The sequence below is a fragment of the Dryobates pubescens genome, chromosome 14 (genome assembly GCF_014839835.1).
Source record: "Dryobates pubescens isolate bDryPub1 chromosome 14, bDryPub1.pri, whole genome shotgun sequence".
Lineage (NCBI taxonomy): Eukaryota > Metazoa > Chordata > Aves > Piciformes > Picidae > Dryobates > Dryobates pubescens.
In genome coordinates this window covers 10,173,493-10,192,234 of record NC_071625.1, presented here as the reverse complement: position 1 = coordinate 10,192,234, position 18,742 = coordinate 10,173,493, and the positions used below count along the sequence as shown (strand labels likewise).

The 18,742-nt window shown below is 44.6% G+C and overlaps 1 protein-coding gene across 1 annotated transcript in view; it reads left to right on the top strand.

The window, feature by feature from the left end:
- The first annotated feature begins 9,389 nt into the window (after positions 1-9,389).
- Positions 9,390-18,742, top strand: part of DEPTOR (DEP domain containing MTOR interacting protein) — a 71,906-nt gene continuing 62,553 nt past the window's right edge. The window contains exon 1 of the mRNA XM_009905776.2: positions 9,390-9,786. Within this exon, the coding sequence (XP_009904078.1) occupies positions 9,701-9,786 (86 nt within the window). The 5' untranslated portion in view covers positions 9,390-9,700. The remainder of the gene's footprint in view (positions 9,787-18,742) is intronic.

The window sequence follows — 18,742 nt, the reverse complement described above, 5'->3', positions numbered from 1 at the left end:
GAGCTGCAATAAAATCTCTGTGCTGATAAAATGCCATACAAATTCCACAAAATGCCTTGAATAAAGTATCTGTATAAATACAATGAAAACAGGCTCAAATGGGAGCCTTTGCCCAGATCTAAGGCAGCACCCTCTAGGCTTTTCCTTCACACTAGAGCATGAGAGCACGGATAGAGGCAGATAGCCCAATGGTGATAGCCCAAACCAGCATTACGGGGCCTGGCAGTGGGTAGGAAGATGCAGACAAGCTGCACTGGGCACCCACTGGTATCTCCCACCCCTGCTGCTTCTGTCACAGCACCTATGTCTGACCAAAGGCAAGTATCTGCTGACTTTTGCTGTGACACGATCCCTTAGGAAAGGGGTGTGTTTGTCTCCCCGTGACTCATGGCTCTGATGGGCTTCACACTGCTGCCTGATCTGGGCACTGTGTGCTTAAGGAAGTTATGAAGAAGCACTTTAGCTAAAGCTGTGACAGAGATGGGTAAAAACCATAGGCAAGCATGATTATTGCAATGGAAATAGTCTGCAGTTCAAAGACTCAATAGGAAGTCTACTGACATCCTTAATCCATAAGGAAAAAACAAATAAAAACAATACTAAGGCACAGAAGACAGAAAGTCAGCACTACTGGGAGTTACTGCTCTGCAAGGAGCAGCACAGGATGCCTCTTCCCTGCCTTGTCCAGTATGGCCAGCTCCCCAAACTCTTACTGAGTTCTTGATGTAGGGCATAGTAACACTTGGCCTAGCTGCATGTTAGTTCTAGCTGTCTGCTGTGTGCATTAGCTAAAAAGGAGTTACCTTGTGCTCCTAAGTTGTGTGCATCTGCTTGCAGAGTCTATTTCTGCTGGATACAAGCCTGCACCAAATGACCCAGACTAGGAGGCTGTGCTATGTTTGTGCTGGAAGCAGAAGCAGGAGCCAGTGAGATGGTGCTGGTTGTTTGGTACACAGTCCAGGAGAGAACAATTTTCATTGTATGTGACTGAGTCAGGCTTCTTTGTCATCAGCCAGGACATTCTTAGTTGCAGTGGTGAGGGGGCAGTGCAGTGGGTGGGAAGGACTATGATTTCTGTAAACCTTGGCATGAAAAAGCGGGACATTCCTTTTTCAAGAATATATTAATTATAGGGACCTTTTTGATTAGGTGACAGCCATCCCTGTCATTTCATGCATAAGTGCATTGTGAAAATCTTTTGCTCCATCTGCATTTTTGGAGAACTCTCCAGAGTGTTTCTGTAATTCAGACTGAGCTTACTTTGCTTGTTGGCAAAATTAACAGCAATACTTTACTGTGGTACCTGAAATTGAATCATGTGCTACACCTGCTGCCAAAATTGTTTGAAACTGCTATCAGTAGTATCTAGGAGGTGAATGTCTGTTGTTACATGGTGCATGAAGAGATTATAAGGGTATAACTGATGTATAATTGCCTGGGGATTTCTTTGTTTGGGGTACCCCTCTGGAGTAAATGCATTATTCACACATCTTCCATGTGTCTTTTGATCCAGTGGTGATTTTTAGTCTGGGATCTTCTGACACCTTACAGGATTCCTTCACTGTCTCCAAGCAGGCTGTTGCCTTGTTGAGTTGCAGCTTCTGCTAACAGTTGCATCTTCCTTATCTTCTGGTTGTGCTGGCTCTGGAGGCCCTTTTTCACTTAACCAGATAAAAATTCAGCCTATCTAGGTGAAAGTTCACAGCTTGTGGCCTAAGGCTTCAGCAAATCTAGCTACTCATGCTGAGTAAGTAATGCTAAATAAGCAGTATACCAAATCACACAATACTATGCTATAAGCCTATTGTTGAGTGATTGACTCCAAGGGATTAATTCTATTTAAAAACTAATTAGCTAAATGACTAGTGTTTCTTAACAGATTAAAGAGATGGGTCATATCTGAAGATTTTGCTAGATCTCAGTGCAGTGTGATTTATTCTAGAAGAATATTCCTCAGAGTTTATCTCATTTCTTCAGCACTCCAGGATATCCATAAATATTTTGAGAACACAGGAGGTCCCAGACAAACACTTCCTTGCAACATGCTTTCATAAAAGATAATATTGATTTATCTAGCATTTTACTGACTTAATTTTTTTCATTTTTATTAGACAGGGTAATTACTTTGTTGTTCATTGTGGAGGGACATTAGTGATGGAGTCAAATATGTTTCTCTTCGTGATCCTGTGCAAAGATTACATTGGCATATTACATTATAAAAGTAATCCCTGTTAAAATTACCATTAACTTATTTCAGCAGTCTTTTTTTTCTTTCCTTTTTTTCCCCCCCTTTTTTTATTTGGGGGGGGAGGAGGGGGAGGAAGGAGGAGCATCGATTCACAATTTTCTGTTTTTATACTTAAATTCAGGAAAAGACCACAAGGTGGCAGAGTGATTAAACGTACACACTGGAAACAGTTGAATATGCACACATGCACAGGCGTTAGGCTAGCCAGAATAGCGGCTGGTGGTGGTTATCCCACTGCAGCTGAGTGATGCCGTGGGTTTGTGGTGTTTCTGGCATCTCACAGCACTGGTGGCATAATTGCAATGTGCCATGCCTGCCAGCTGTGTCCCAGAGATGTCTGCCAGCCCGAAGGACAGCTTTGTTAGTGGGTGTTCCTCACACATGGGATGTCTCAGCCTCACCTAACGACAGGATGTGATGTGGTTATGAACAGAGACAACGCTGAAACCTCTGCTTTGCAGAGTACTGTTTTGACAAAGACTGCTCTTCTTTATTAAAAACCTCATCAGTCATACAGAGGCACAATTCTGTATCTCATGGCAGCAGCTGTTTGGCATCCTTTCAAACTGTTTGCATCTGTTCCCGCCACCAGAACCATATATCCACAGACACGTGTGCACTGCATGCTTGAACCCAGCACCCACTCCAAACCCGGCTGTGGTGCTAACTCTAGGGCATGGAAGAGCCAGATCGCCTGTGGTAGAGTGTGCTTCTTCACAGGCAGTGAGGAAAGAGCAACTATCAACACAAACTCAGGCTGAGAAGCAGGGATAGGTAATAAAGGGGTAGTAAGGAACAGTGTCTTTGACTGAATCTCAGCTCCTAGGTGTTACCTCCCAAAGGAGAACAAAAGAGTGCCTGAGGGTTCACAGCTGATTACAGTGCAGAGTCAAGTCATCAGTTCAATCCACAGTGTTTTAAGTAAACCTTTTTGATCTTGCAACCAGACGTCAGAGCACATTAACAACGATACAGATGGGGGACAGCTTAAGAAGCTGGCTTTTACCACTTAGCTAGTAGGTGTTGTCTTCACACTTGAGATGTGGTTTAGAAAGCAGGTCCTTTTCAGCTCCTAGCCATGCTTCCCACCTGTCTCACACCTCCCAGCCCATGGGCTAAGCCAGATGCTACAAGAGTCCTGGACTACAACCTGCACTCAACATATGATGTAGACAGGCCAAATGAGTTCATAATTTCCATCAGTAAATACAGAACAAAAATAAAGAGAAAACAAACAAACAAGAAATGCTGTAAATACATATGAAATCTTGAAAGATTAAGGCTTCTGTCAGTTTTGCAGGTGTTTTTGACAGGTACATCTTTTTGTGATGCTCAAAACTAGAAATTACCACAATGCTACCAAGTATATGAAATAAGAGGAAATAGAAAGTGTTTATATATAAACAGAAGGACTCAGGTGTATAGCACAAATGGCATCACTGGCATTGGGTAGAGCAAAATGCTGGTTTAGCAGACCATACTGTCAGCTTGAGTTATTTGGTCTGCTGGTCTGAGGTGTATTTATGATCTTTTTTTCTTGTTGAAGCTGTTTCCATAAAATATTTAGCTGTTCACAGGAGCAATCACTAAAACATGTACCCATCTCCTGGTCACGCTTTAGCCATCAGTCTGCACAAGAACCTCACTGTCCCTGGCCCAGTAAGTGTTTGAACATTAAACCACAAAATGAAAAAGATGAGTTAGGACAGGCTTAGAAAGCCTCTTTTAGATTGTCTCTGTATATCTGAGGATCAAAATGCCTTTTTCTCTGCACTTCAGCTCACTATTACAATGATTGCCAGGTCAGTGCCATATTAAATATAAGAATCTAGACAGCTACTAGTCTCACTCTAGTGCTGAAATGTTGGCTAGATTATGATAAATTCCTTGTTATCTCACCATGGTGGCTTTTTGCAGGAACTTGGATGTTATAATAGAAAAAGAGAAGTTCAAAATGTATGATTTTTTTTTTCCTGAAAACAGTTTACTAACTTTTCCTGTGGTTTATCACAAGCCTAAAATTAGCTTGGCCAGATGCATTCAGTCCTTTGAATCACACAAGCACTGATTCTTCTAACCAGTTCCTAGCAGACAACTTAAATTGTTTAAACTTAGAGCAGCAAATGAGCAGCAATGAATGTAATCTATGCAATGCCTACAATAGGAAACACTGTTGTATGTAGCCTGAAAATAGGAGGGGAGACTGGACAATACCTGGTAGTTCCTCTGGCTCCCCTTGCCAGGCCCCTAGTGCTAAGGAAGTGAACCAGCTGAAACACAAAGCCAAATGGTCTCTCTTTGCAAATAAGCATGGGAATAGAGGAAAAACCCCAAAATGACGCACCCATTTTCCATGAGTGTTGCAGAAGGTGCTTAAATGAAAGGCCAACCTAAAAGCCAAAACCCTGTTTTGAATTTATCTTCCTCAGTAAGAGAGGAATCAAGTATTTCTAATTCTGATGCTTACACAATGCTGTGCCTTATTTAAAAAAAAATAAATTAAAAAAAATTAGGAAAACCAAAACTGTTAAACCCATCAAACAGCTCACCTGCTAATGCATTGTCTCCCTGAAGTACACCAGCCTCTGCGTGAGGTGATCAATGTCTGTCATTTTCCTGTTTAAAAAGCTCTAGTAATCTCAACAAGGGAAAGACAAACAGCCTTATGTAGGACTCAGGAACAATTCTACAGGAAAATTAATTACTTAGACTAAGGAACTAATTTATCAAATCTCAGATTAATTTATCCATTTAAAATGTAAGCCACAGATGTAATATTGTTTCATAGAATCACACAATCATTTTGTTTGGAAAAGCCCTTGAAGACCATCAAACTCAACCATTATCTAACTTTACCAAGGCTGATGCTAAATCATGTCCACATCTACACATCTTTTAAACATCTCCAGAGATGGTGATTCAACCACCTCCTTGAGGAGTCTATTGTAGTATTTGGTAACTCTTTCAGTGAAAAGGTTTCTTCCAATCTAAACCTCCCTTGTGCAACTTGAGGCCATTTCCTCTTGTCTGTCCTATCACTTGTTACTTTTAAGAAGAGACCAACAACCACCTCAGTACAACCTCTAAAGCAGAGAGCAATAAGGTCTCCCTTCAGCCTCCTCTTCAGACTAAACCAGCCCAGAATAAACCACCCAAGTTCACCCAGTTGCTCCTGATAAGACCTGTTCTCCAGACCCTTCACCAGCTTCTTTGCCCTTCTTTGGACCCACTCCAGCAACTCTATTACCTTGTAGTGAGGGGCCCAAAACTGAGCACAGTATTCAAGGTGCAGCCTCATCAGTGCTGAGTACAGGTAGACAATCACTTCCCTGGTCCTGCTGTTACATTATTCCTGATACAGGCCATGATGCTGTTGGCCTTGATGGCCACCTGGGCATGTGCTGGCTCATATTCAGCCAGGCATTGATCAACACACCCAGGTCTTTCTCTGCCAGGCAGCTTTCCAGCCACTCTTCCCCACTGTGGCATTGCATGGGTTTGTTGCAACTCAAGCGCAGGACCTGGCATTTGGCCTTGTTGAACCAGGTCACTCTGTGGATCCTTCCTACCTTCAAGCAGATGAGCACTCCCTTCCAACTTGGTGTCATCTGCAAACTTACTGAAGGTGCACTCAATCCCCTCATCCAGATCATTGATAAAGATACTGAAGAGAACAGGCCCCTCATACCGAGCCCTGTGGATTGTCATTCTTGACTGGTCACCAACTGGATTTAACTCCATTCACTACCACTTTTTGGGCCCATCCATCCATCCATCCATCCATCCATCCATCCGTCCATCCATCCATCCATCCATCCATCCATCCATCCATCCATCCATCCATCCATCCAGTTTTTCACCCAGTGAAGTGCCCACCTAACCAAACCATGAGCAGCCAGTTTCTCCAGGATGACACTGTGGGAGACAGTGTTAAATTCTTCACTAAAGTCCATGTAAATGACATCCACAGCTTTTCCTTTGTTCATGAAACAGACCACCTTGTTGTAGAAGGTGATCAAGTTTGTCAAGCAGGACCCGCCCTTCATGAACCCATGCTGACTAGGCCTGATCTCTTGGCTGTCCTGCACATGCTGTATAATAGCATTCAAGATGATCTGCTCCATAACCTTCCCCTTTAAAGCAGTGAAAACAATATTCTTATTTCACTGTGTAAACATTTAGCAGTTCGTGACTTGAACATTTACTAACTGAGATAAGAAAGTTTATACAAATCACTAGAATGTTTTCCAAAGCTAGTGCTCTAATACAAGGTCCCTGTTCATGCATGATGTTACACAGAGTATCATGACCTTGGGTATTCAAATGCATAGCTTAATATCTCATCCATGCCAGACTGCCTTCAGCATCATCAAAGGTCACTGGCAGACACCTAAGGTTCCACTCATGGCTGTGTTACCAACTCTCCTCCAGACCTTTGAGACTCTTCTTAGTCTCTTGATGTTGTGGAGGTTGAGTTTTAAAGTGTCTCAGGGCTCCAGCTCAAAAATCTGTCATGTTCTTGGCTGAGGAATGCCTTACTGTTAGCTGTCTACCTTCATCTCACTTAACGCCAGCCATGCTAAGGCAAAATGCAAGTATGTGTTCATATCTAAACCAGACACTAACTCCTAAAGTTGGAAAAACTTTAAAAAGAAATTAAACTTTCAAAAGAAATTCATCTTCCCAGAGGTTACCTCAGAGGTCTTTCTCTCTTTCTCTTGCTGTCAGGATTGCAGACTCTGCACATACTGTCCCATCACATACTGTCCCATCTCTTAAAGGAGTGTCCTAGTCTTGGTAGCCAGTCTCCCCTGGGAGGAAGGGTCAAGACAGTTTAATCTTTTGTTAGACCTTATGTTCCATAGCAGTCTGTACATTAAAAATAAGATCTAAACATCTAACCATTTCATGTAGTTCATTACTGGCTCTTGACTGAAATGTGACCCTTTGGGGTTATGTTAATTAACCATTTTAGCATGACAGTAGGTTTGGGGTGACTAATTCCTTCCTCTTAGGCATACTGTAAGAAATTTTAGTGTGAACATGTGGAACAAATTACAAATTTCATAAAGGCAAACATGGCCTTGTATAATCATTAAATAATTCAGTACAGGAAATTGCACTGGCCTGCATTTTCGAATTGCAGGAATATACAAAGAAAGACATGCATTTTAGGCTGCATTTCCTCAAGCACCCTAAATGAAGCTGATAGCTTGTCACTGCCTGAAGACATCTACTTCTCCCTCTTCCTCTTCCTCCTCTTCTGTTCCTGTTCCCAGCTCCCCAGGCCCACTCCATCTCAGTGCCAGATCTGGTGCTTGCTGGACCTGACAGTCATCTGCACACTAGTGAGCTCTGCTCACTAATCCAGAAGAAACTCTCCACCTTCTGATAGTCTTCTGCCTGTTTAATGAATTGAATTGCAGCAAGCGCAGGTCCTGAAAGTGGAAAAACTAACATAAGACACATTGTAGATAGTGCCACCAGAGCCAAGTGCAATGTTTCCCCTTTTAGTAGTGGTAAATGGCTGAATTGGGCAAACCTAGGTGAAGGAGCTGGGAGCTTACTCAGAAATAGTCTACAAAGTACAGTAACAGTCTCTTGACATTGTCTTTCATGTGATAAAGGGCTTGATAAAAATTACTGTGTAAATTCTTTGTCCTAAAGATAAGGTCAGATGAGATGGTTGTTTCAATTCCCTTTTTGTTTTCATCTCTGTGAATCTGTACTTTGTATGTTTACAGTGTGAGTAGAATTACAGGGTGCTTGCAAGTATTCAGATTAAATGCCTAGCTTCTGAATTTATAGCAAGCTCAAGCCATAGCATTTACAGTCCTAAATTGTCTTCTCTCCCTGGCCCATTCAGCAAATGAAATGAAGACAGGTGCCATTTTTTAACTTTTGCCATCCCTGGACTTCTAATGTTCTTTGAGTCCCTGCAAAAGTGCTCTTTAAAATTACTATACTGGTTTGAACCAAAGGTCCATCTAGTCCAGTATTCAACTTCATGGCTATAAACAGATGCTTAGGGAACAGCAGGGAAAGCATATATGAAATGTCTCACAAGTGCTTGCCTAGCTTCCAATTATTTTTAGAACAGAGAATTTCCTGAGCTGGATGTGGCTGCTGTCTGCTTAGTAACCCTCTGTAGATTTCTTTTCCAAGTACTTGTCCATTTTTTCCTTGACTCCAAGTCATTCTTTTACATCCAGAGCTTCCTTTGGTAATAAACACTGGGAGACTGCTATGGGCTGTGCAAAGAATGACCTTCTTATTGTCTGCAGCCTAGTTACTAACAGGTTCACTTGATTCCCTCATAGTTATTCTCTCAGTCCTAAAACTATCACAATATTGCAGACATTTCAGCATATGCAGTTTTCTGTACACAGAGACTATGTACAGGAAGAAGTAAAGGCAATGAATAGGCAATCAAAGTATGTCATAATTGCATGTTTGTAAATTAAAACCATGGTTGGACTACTGCAAAAGATGCCCCCTGGAATTTTTAAAAAAGGCTGGGAGTTTTTCCCAAAATGTTGACAAACAGTGCTCATGACCTTGCACTTCCCATTGCCAAGATTAAATCCTTCTCTGCCCTTTCAGGATTTCTGCTTCTGCTGTCTCCTGGAGACAAAGAGGTGAGGTGTCCACGGACCAGTGTCAGAAAATATCCCTGGGTAGCACAGAAGCAGACACCAGGACGGTGGAAAAGCAGCAGCAGTTTTTGAGGGAGAAAATCCGGATCAGTTATCTCCCTTTTGCCCGCCCTCCTTCGCCTAACTCATTTCTCCCCGGCCTGTGTGGCTCTGGTTAACCGCCGAGCGCAGCTCGAAGCGCCGGCAGCAGCATCCCACCCGCGCCGGTAGCCCGGAGCCCTCTGACGCACAGCCGCGCAGCCCCAGCGCACTTTCCCTTCGCTCAGTCCCGCGCTGGAGGGGGGCCGCGGGGACTTTGCACCGCGGGAAGAGTGCGTTCGCCACCACCTCCTGCCCCCTCCACAGCCTCCCCCACCCCAGGGCCGGCGACGAGGGGAGCTGCGGCCGCCGCTTGGCTCGCAGCGCCGCGGAGAGCCGGCCTCTTCCCGCGGGGGCAGGCAGAGCCGACCCTGCCGTGTGACAGCCGTGGGGGGACGCTGCTGTCTCGGCGAGCCGGGCTGCGGCTGCGGCGGCTGCAGCCATGTGTTTCTCCGCCTGCCTGTGACACAATAACACGGGAAGCGGGGAGTGGATCGAAGCCTGCCGTGGGGAAAAGTGACCTGCCCCGCTCAGGTGAGCCGAAGCGTGAGCGGAAGGCTGCCGGTGCCCCCCAACTCCAGCGCCAACCTCTGCACAGGGGCTGAGGCCGGACGACAGGCGCCTCTGGGAACTGCCAGCGCGGGCAGCGCGACAGGGGACGGCGGCGGGTCAGCGGTCCCCCATCACCCGGCGGTGCTGTGCCCGCAGGCCGGCGGCGATGGAGGAGGGCATGAGCAGTATGCAGCAGAAAGCGGCGGAGCTGGAGCACATGGCCGAGGTCCTGCTCACCGGCGAGCAGCTCCGGTAAGCGGTGCCTTCCCTCTGCGCTTCCTGGGACGCGTACCCGGCGGTCAGCGGCAGCAGTCCCCCTGAAGGCGGGAGGGGGCTCTGCGGGACGCAGGGCAAGGGTCTGTACCCTCGGGCTTTCCTTGCAGTGGAGCACCTGCCCTGCTTCCAGCGCTCCGGCCCCTCTTTCCGCAGCGAGGCGCAGGAAGCTGCGGGAGGTGTTAGCCGGCGCTGCGAGCCCACGGAGGTCGGTCACCGCCGCGGGGTCTTCTGCCCCGGGCTCCTTGGCTCCCCTGCGCGGGGTGGGAGGAGGCGTGGGGCAAGTGATCCCTGAAGGGCTCAGACGGTGCAGAAGGAGAGTTGGGTCTTTAAAGATTAAAAGAATCCCAAGCAAACCATAAGGCATCAAGAGTTTCAGCACTCCGGCGAAAAATAGGCAGAGAACCTCTGCTGCCAGAACCCCCAGTGCTCCGGCTGCCGCATGGGCAGTGACCATGCCGAGGTGCACCGTCTTCGGAGGGCTTGTTTTTATTTTGCATCATCTGGTCCCAACATATGGAAGGGGATCCCTACTGTCAGTGCCAGCAGTAATTAACAGTTCTGTGACTGGAGTTGTGTGCAGTACAGAAAGCTTTAACGAAATTGCCTGAGTGAGTTAATTTTCAGTTTCTGTGATATTTAGTGTGTGATCTGTACCCATACACTGCAGAGGAGAAAAAGTTTTAAGGCTTTCAGTTTGTTGATGGAACAGCGTGTGATTCAGGAAGAAAACTCCTAGTGTGTTATATGTGTAACTAGAAGAAGGAGGTTGTGAAAATATTTTCCTAGTGGCTTTTGCTTGCATTTTCTTTGAACTTTTTTGCTCAATTTGCAGACAGACATTGCAGAATGATAGAAATGTTGCATGGTTTGGGAGGTGCCAGCAGTGCTGCTAGTAACTAGACATTGTTACAGATTGCATCCATGTGATAAGGACTACTGCCACCTGGTCGTGCACACTAGTACTGGATACCCATGTTTGGGGAGTAAACATTGGTTCCAGTATACATCAGTGTCTGCTCCAAGCTTGAGATTCTCTTCAGGGTAGCCTGAAGTGAAACCTAGGGTGACAGGTTGTGCCAACACATGGGCTCTGCATGATGGATTTTAGCATTTTAGTTGTTCATCCAAGTGCCTGATAAGAATCCTGCTGTACCTTTTATCTCACTAGAAGCTGAAGATTCAAAGATAATACAAAATTTCTATAAAGGTAACATTAATCTTTTCATATACCTCAAGGTTCAATGTAAAAGCAAAAGCTTTGCAAGCTTCCCTTGAGAAGACTGAAGAAACTTCAACAAATCTGGCTCCTAGAATGAGCTCATCACAATCAAGGATGACATTTATCATATTATTTCTGGTGCTATCTTTTGGGCAGGTTGATCTACAGACAGTTATTCCCTGTCCTGTGAAGTTGCCTATGGACATTCCTTTGCAAATCTGTAGAAGGTGGCCTAGATCTCCATGGTCTGTGATTTCACAAACAACTCAGCCTGCATAATGTCTAGCTACTGCTGAATGAGGAGATCTGCAGTCTCCGTGACCTTGTTCCTATACCCATTCCTGACTGTGTAGTCCCACTCACTCCCTCCTGCCTGTTTGTCTACCTTTTTCACCTTCCTGGGAGCAGACCCAATGTGGCAATCCAGTGGATAGGTTAGTTTTCAGAGATGCTTACTTCTAGAATCTGCAGAAGATAAGTGGTGGAAATGCGGAACGAGAAGCAGGAGGAGGTAGTGGAAAAGAAGTGAGATCTCTCATTTTGGCAGCAGTGAGCAGTTGGGTCAGCTAGAACCATCTTGTGAAACTGCACCCCAAAGTGTCTCTCTTCCCTCAGTTGTGGTGTTTGTTTGCTTGTTTTTGGGGTTGGTTGTTTTGGTTGTGGCTTTGTTTTGATTTTGTTAGCCTTGTTCTGTTGTGGTGTTGTGATTCTCTATGCAAAGGGTTAGTTTTCTTCAGTTTGCTGGACAATAAAGGCAGCAACAGATAGAAAACTGGCTGGTAGACAAGTTTTAGCCAATCCTGCATTTAAAGTTTCCCTTTTCCTGTTCAAGATAAGTGTGTAATTGTTAAAGCTAAATGAAAACATGAAGGGTTTTCAGGATCAAAGCCAGGCTATCTCAGCAGCCTTTGGGGCAGGCAAACAGATGATAGAATACCGGCACACACACGCACTCAAGGAACTGTACTGTACTCTATTCTTAGTGATGCTTACAAATGTAAGATAAGCCCCCAGTGGGAGTGATGCAGCCAGGCAGGTGATTATGTGTGTATTTGGGTGAAAGTGCATGCCAGCAAGATGAACACATAACTTGGGAGTGAAAGTGTAACGTGAAACTGTGAACTTGGTGTTGCTTACACAAACCAACCAAATGTAGGTATTTAAAGCACTCTTGTACTAGACCAAACAGCATGTGTGTCTAAACTCAAAATAATTACAAGAGCTGCTTGATTTAAATTCCTCACAAAGTTCTATTGCTTGTCTTGCCCCAGCCTCACACCTTGCCTCATAGGCCCAATGCCTGTGGCCTGTTTATTGCACATCTGTCCCTCTCTGGCAGGGATGTCCTTATGCAGTGAGAGCTGAAGTCATCTTAGCAGCAGCTTGGTGAGCCTAACTCTACACACTGACAGTGTTGGCAGTGTGGGTGGAAGCCTTGTGCCTCCATCCCAGGCAAATGGAGGGAGAGGAGAGGACCAAAGAGTTTTTCCTTTCTCCTTGTGACTGTCCCTTGATCACTTGTGATCTGCGTTTCTCCTTTACCAGGTCAGGAGCCTCTGCCCTGCTGTGTGGTATGTCAGCTGGCACCTGGGGATCTGGCTGCTGGCACATGCTGGCGCTGGGCCCACCAGCTTTTGTCATGAGCAGTTTGTGGGAGATAGGGCTGTGACACAAATCCCGCTGCATGGATGGGGGTGATTTATGAAAAAAACAAAAACCAAACCCAAACAGGATCTTGAACTATATTTTAGTGGTAAATGGTAATTTTTTACATATAGTAGTGTCCTTTGCCTCTATACCCAGTAGCTGGCTGAGTGAATACCTAACTTTCACTTTTGATTAATAGAGACACATTTTTTAAAGTGAGGAGAAGTAACACCAGGCACCAGTGCAGACTAGGGGTTGTCCTGCTGGAAAGCAGCTCCATGGAGAAAGACCATGGAGTCCTAGTGGAAAGCAAGTGCGTCCAGCAGGTCTGGAGAGGTTCTTCTCCTCTACTCTGCCCTTGTGAGACCACACCTGGAATACTGTGTCCAGTTTTTGGCTCTCCCATTCAAGGGAGACAGGAATCTGCTGCAGAGAGTTCAACAGAGTGCTATGAGGATGGTTATGGGACCTGAACATTTCTCCTATGAAGAAAGACTGAGAGAACTGGGGCTATTTAGTCTGGAGAAGGCTGAGAGGGTACCTTATCAACATCTACAAATCTCTGAGATGTGGGTGTCAAGATGAAGGTGTCGGTCTCTTTTCAGTGGTGCCCAGTGATAAGACAAGGAACAAAAGGTACAAGCTAGAATACAGGAGGTTCCACCTCAACACAAGGAGACACTTCTTTATGGTGAGGGCGTCAGAGCACTGGAACAGGTTGCCCAGAGAGGTTGTGGAGTCTCCTTCTCTGAAGACTTTCAAAACTCACCTGTATGCATTCCTGTGTAGCCTGACCTAGGTGTTCGGACTTGACCTCTAGAGGTCTCTTCCAGTCCCTAGCATTCTGTGATGCTGTGGCTTTGGAAGTTTGGTTCTTGGTGAGACTTTAAATTGTCAGACTGACAGACATGAAACAAAGATGAAGATTTCATCAGTGTGGTACTTCAAGACAGACCCTTTGGTAGGTTCTTACTGCTATGCAGGAAACGAGGAAGAAGAAGGTGAGAACTGGGGTGAGCATGATTCAGCTGAAGGGTCTTCAGGCACCAAAATTTCACCTGGCATCAGGAAACCACTGGGACTGTACATTATGAAATTGCAATACACTAGTCTACCAGAGGTTTCACTTCAGGAACATTATCACTTTAAGAAAACTTCTTAATGTATTGGAGTGCATAACTTTCAGAGTCATTAACTTCTGAAGGATGATAACACATACAGGTCCATACAAAGAAATAGTTAACCTTTTTCAGGGTGGTAAGGTTCAAAAGTTAATTGTCACTCTGAAGTGCAAAGAACCTTGAGCGCATAAAAGTAACAGTTTCTAGAGAAATTTGATCAAGAGAGCCGTAGCATTAATATATTGCTATAATACAGAAATGTCTTAACCATATAGTTATGTAATTTATTGAATGCTGTCACTAGAGGTCACTTCCTCTCAAGTCAGGTGCTGAGTGATCTTCAGATATTAGACAAATGTACAGGACATTTTTAGGGACAGGATTCATTAAGATGATATTTTCTAATCTGCCTGAGCCAAATCATTGTTGCATTTCCACCTGAAGAGACAATGTGTTTTTCTGCCCCTTGTGCCTTGTTCTTGCAGCCTCCATAGTTATTTACCAGTGATTTCATTTCCATTAGCCAGGAGCTGGTGATATGGCTCAAAATTAACCATGATAAAAATAGTTTTCAGTTTTCTTACATGAGGAGTGGTCTTGCTGACTACTTCAGAGCCTCTAGGGCATAGGAGGCTGTATCATCAGATCTCTGTGGAACAGAAAGCTCCAGAATGCTTTGCCTAGAATAATTCACTTTCATTAATTTGTTTCAACAGAGTAATTCAAGGCACTAGAAGAAAGTATTTTAAAGTGAAGATTGGTAGAGCTGCAAAATGAAGTGTTCTAAAATCAAGTTTCCCACTATGTCTACTCTATCACTTTCAGTTACATATTTTAAGCAATATAAGTGATTTTAGGTTTCATGAAAAGCATGTGTTTTTCAAACTGAATTTTTTTTTCTTTTTAGAATCTTTGTTTCCTGATGCACCTTCTAATTTGTTTCAGTCTTACCTGTTTGTACTAATGTTTAAATGACATCAGGTACCCTGTGTATATGAGGACAGACTGAAGGAGTTGGGGCTGTTCAGTCTGGAGAAGAGAAGGCTCCGAGGTGACCTAATTGTGGCCTTCCAGTATCTGAAGGGGGCCTACAAGAAGGCTGGGGAGGGACTTCTCAGGATGTCAGGTAGTGATAGGACTAGGGGGAATGGAATGAAGCTGGAGGTGGGAAGATTCAGGCTGGACATGAGGAGGAAGTTCTTCACCATGAGAGTGGTGAAGCCCTGGAATGGGTTGTCCAGGGAGGTCCCATCCCTGGAGGTGTTTAAGCCCAGGCTGGATGAGACTCTGGCCAGCCTGATCTAGTGTGGGGTGTCCCTGCCCATGGCAGGGTGGTTGGAACTAGATGATCCTTGTGGTCCCTTCCAACCCTGACTGATACTATGGTTCCTGGGCCAGGAGTTTCAATTTCCCATTGTCTTTCAGTGGCGTTTGTGGCTATTTAATATTTCTAGAAGTCAAGACATGAGGCTTCTGTTTGTTCAGTTCTTTCCTTTTCCCTGTGACTTTTAATAACAAGTCATTCCATCAGCAGCTTTCCTCAAGCACAGCTCAGAGATCAAGTAACTAACACATATGCAAACAGTGGTTGCTCCTCCTCTAGGTACACAAGAAGGCGGATGTCATACGAGTGGTTTGTGCTGCATGTTTTAGCGTTCCATTCCAGATGGAATCAATCATTAACTTTTGTCTCAGGTTAGCAGAGACCGACGGACAAACAATGGATCTTGGATGTGTGTAGCATGTTCAGGAATATTTTTAATTTCTTTCACATTAGAGGAGCTGGCCATGAACAGGTGGAGCAGAGTGTTTTGATGTTGATGCTCTTGCAGGGAAGGCAGAATTAATGTGCCAAAAGCAATCCAGCTTTGCTTTTCCTACATGATCCCTGATCCCATGGTGGGCAGTGGCCGTAGGCTGGCACCAGAACAAAAAAATCCTTATACTGCTTGTTATTATAATTTGCTATTTATCCTAGTGATAGTGCTTGAGAGTTTGAACTATTTATCAGGTCTCAGCAGGGGTAGGCACTGTATACTCTGAATAAAAAAAAAAGAAGCCCTTGCAACACAAATCTTGGCTGCAATTGCAGCAGCAGCAGACTCTGGATGGTGAGGGAGGATCTGTGTGAAGCTGCCAAACCTGGGGAACCAAAGTGGGACTCTCTAAGGACTGGGATTTCTGGTTTGAGATTTCAGATACTGAGCCAAGCAGTGATCCTGAAAACACAGAGAAAAGTATCTCCCAAGTGTGGAGAAGCAAGGATGATACTGTGCATGCTGGGTTGAGTGGGGAGCTCTGAATACTGAATTCAGGAAAGGATCTGCTCTCTTCTCCCTCCAAAGCCTCATCAGTATGGTGAGACTGAAGCCATGAGCAAGGTCAGCTGGCTTTCACCATTGGATAATGGACAAGGACTAGGGAGAAATCAGTGCATCTTCTTTTAATGGAGGTATTTCTTAACTCTGTAGACTCCAGTACTTTTTGGAAGTATACAACTTAGAGAAATTCTGTGCTTTCTGTGATGTAAAATTTAAGAACGTGAAGGATATTGTGCCAGCAGCAGACCTTAGCTTCTTTGCAGTCCAGCTCAGTTCTTGACATAGACTTCTTCAGCCCTATCACTAGATGTCCAGGCACTGGGTTGGACAGAACCCCTAGAGGTCATCCAGACCCCCCACTTTTCTGCACTTCCCTTCCTTTGGACTGGCTTAAGCATCTCTGGACCATTGCCATAAGGTGACCTGCACAGGAGAAGTGATCAAGCAGGGGCTTTTGTATGGCTAATATTTCATCTGGGTCAGTTTTCCCAAACCAATTTACCACATGACCATAAAAAAGCTTTATTTGCAGAACTATTGGAGGAGAAATGGGTGCTGGTTTACCCCATGTCACTGAACTACAGTTTAGGGCTGTGGATTTCTGATACAGCAATCTGACTGCAGGCTGCCACTGCCCTGCTCTTATCGCTCCCCTTGCACAGCTCACTGGCGTTCATCTGGGATCAGAAGTTCAGGGAACGAAAGCAGCTGAAACCAAATAAGAAAAGTTTAACTTTCTAAACAGGGTCAGCACGAGGTCAGACCAGTGCTAGCATGGGGCTGAGGGTGCTGGCAGAAATACATGGTCAAGCATGGAGAGAGGGAATGGTGGCAGCAGCCACTGCTGGGTTTTGCTTGACCACCCCCATAGTGCTTACTTGCCTAAATTCAACATGGGTCAAACATTGCTGGATTCCCATTAAAAAAATTTCAGACTCCAGTAGAAGAAAAGGCTGTAAAAAATCTTGTTTAGTTTAAAAGCCCAATGTTTGCAATTTGCTTAGATTATTTCTCTTTCAAGGTTTTTATCTTTGCTTCATCTCTCACGTGGTTTTGTGCATGATTAGAGATAAATATTGACATTTTATATGTTGTGACACTTGTACTATGTAATTTATATGACCAGAACATCACAGCACTACTTCAGAATGCAACTCCCTGTCTTAATTATCAGCCCTATAATTTTACAGTCTTCATGGTTTGCTTCTTAACAGTGTCTCAATCCAGCAAATGCATTCAGATCTCAAAGGTGCATTTAGAGATAATTAAAAAAATGTGCTTGATTGGGTTTGCTAATTCAGAGCAAATATAGAAGCTGGTTTTCACATAACAAGGTCATAATCCTACATTTCCTTGCAGTTGTGTGGGTGATTACATGGGCTACCACAGTTGTTTGACAGGGGTTTGCAGGCAGAAGAGAATTTTCTGGTTTCTGTGAGGAGCCAGGGGATTGTAGGTCATGTTGTGGCTTTTACAGCAGCCCTGAGCCCATGTGTCTAAACTGCTGCTGCAGAAAAGGGCAGCCCAAATCCCTTAAAAAACCCTCCTGTTGCTTGGCCTGGTGCACCTGCATTGGTGTGCATTTGACCCCAGGGTGACAGCCAGGTTACCACTGTGTCAGACAATCACCAATGACAGTACAAGGGATAAGATGAGCTGGCCTGCAGTCAGGGGGCAAGGAGCTCCACAGAACCACCTTTTACTAGGGTATGCCATGGTGAGATTGATATGCTGGAGAAAGCCCCAAAGAGGCTGTCAGGATAGGCATGGACTGGAGCACATGGTGTACAAGGAGATGCTGAGGGCTGCATCTGCTCAGCCTAGAGAAGGGAAGGCTCAGGGACATCCTACTGCAGTCTGCAACTACCTAAATGAGAAGGTGTAGGGTGATGGAGAGAGTTTTCTCCAAGGTGCACAGAGATAGGACAAGAGACAGTAGGCAAAATTTGCAAGGGAATTACTAATTATATGTTTGAAAAGAATTACTCACTGTGAGGACAAGTTGAAAGTTGGAATAGATGCCCAGAAAAGCTTGGCGGTATTAAAATCTTGCCTTTACATGACCCTGAGCAACTTGTACTGAACATGCTCATAGGTTTGACCAGATGACCTCCAGAGGTCACTTTCAATCCAAATTACTCTGTATTTCATGAAGGCCCACTGTGATGTGCCTTTAAGCTGTAGTGTCTTTAAGTTTTAGTGGCTGATATTATCAGCATTTTGTTACCAACTGACAACCAGAGATTATTATCCACTCAGTTTGATAGGTGGGAGGGCTTGTGGGTGTACTTCCTAAGCCATTCCAGTGCAGAATCAGCTGGGTTAGTTTGTACAATGGATGCAGTGCTTGACAGCATAACTCCTTTCACATTGTCCAGCTCTCCAAGCAAATTCAAAGATGAGAAATGTATCAATTTCCAAATCAAAGACCAACAGCTTTGGAAATCTCCATTTCAGCTAAGAATTTTTATGAAGGTGTGAAAGTCAGAACCTGATTGCCCAAGTGCTTAACTTGATCTTAAGTCAGGCTAGATTTTTACAAGATCCTGTGAGGTTCAGGAGATGCCAGTATTGCAACTCTTTCCACCACCAAGAGAACTTGCCAAGTGTCTATGAAGCTTATC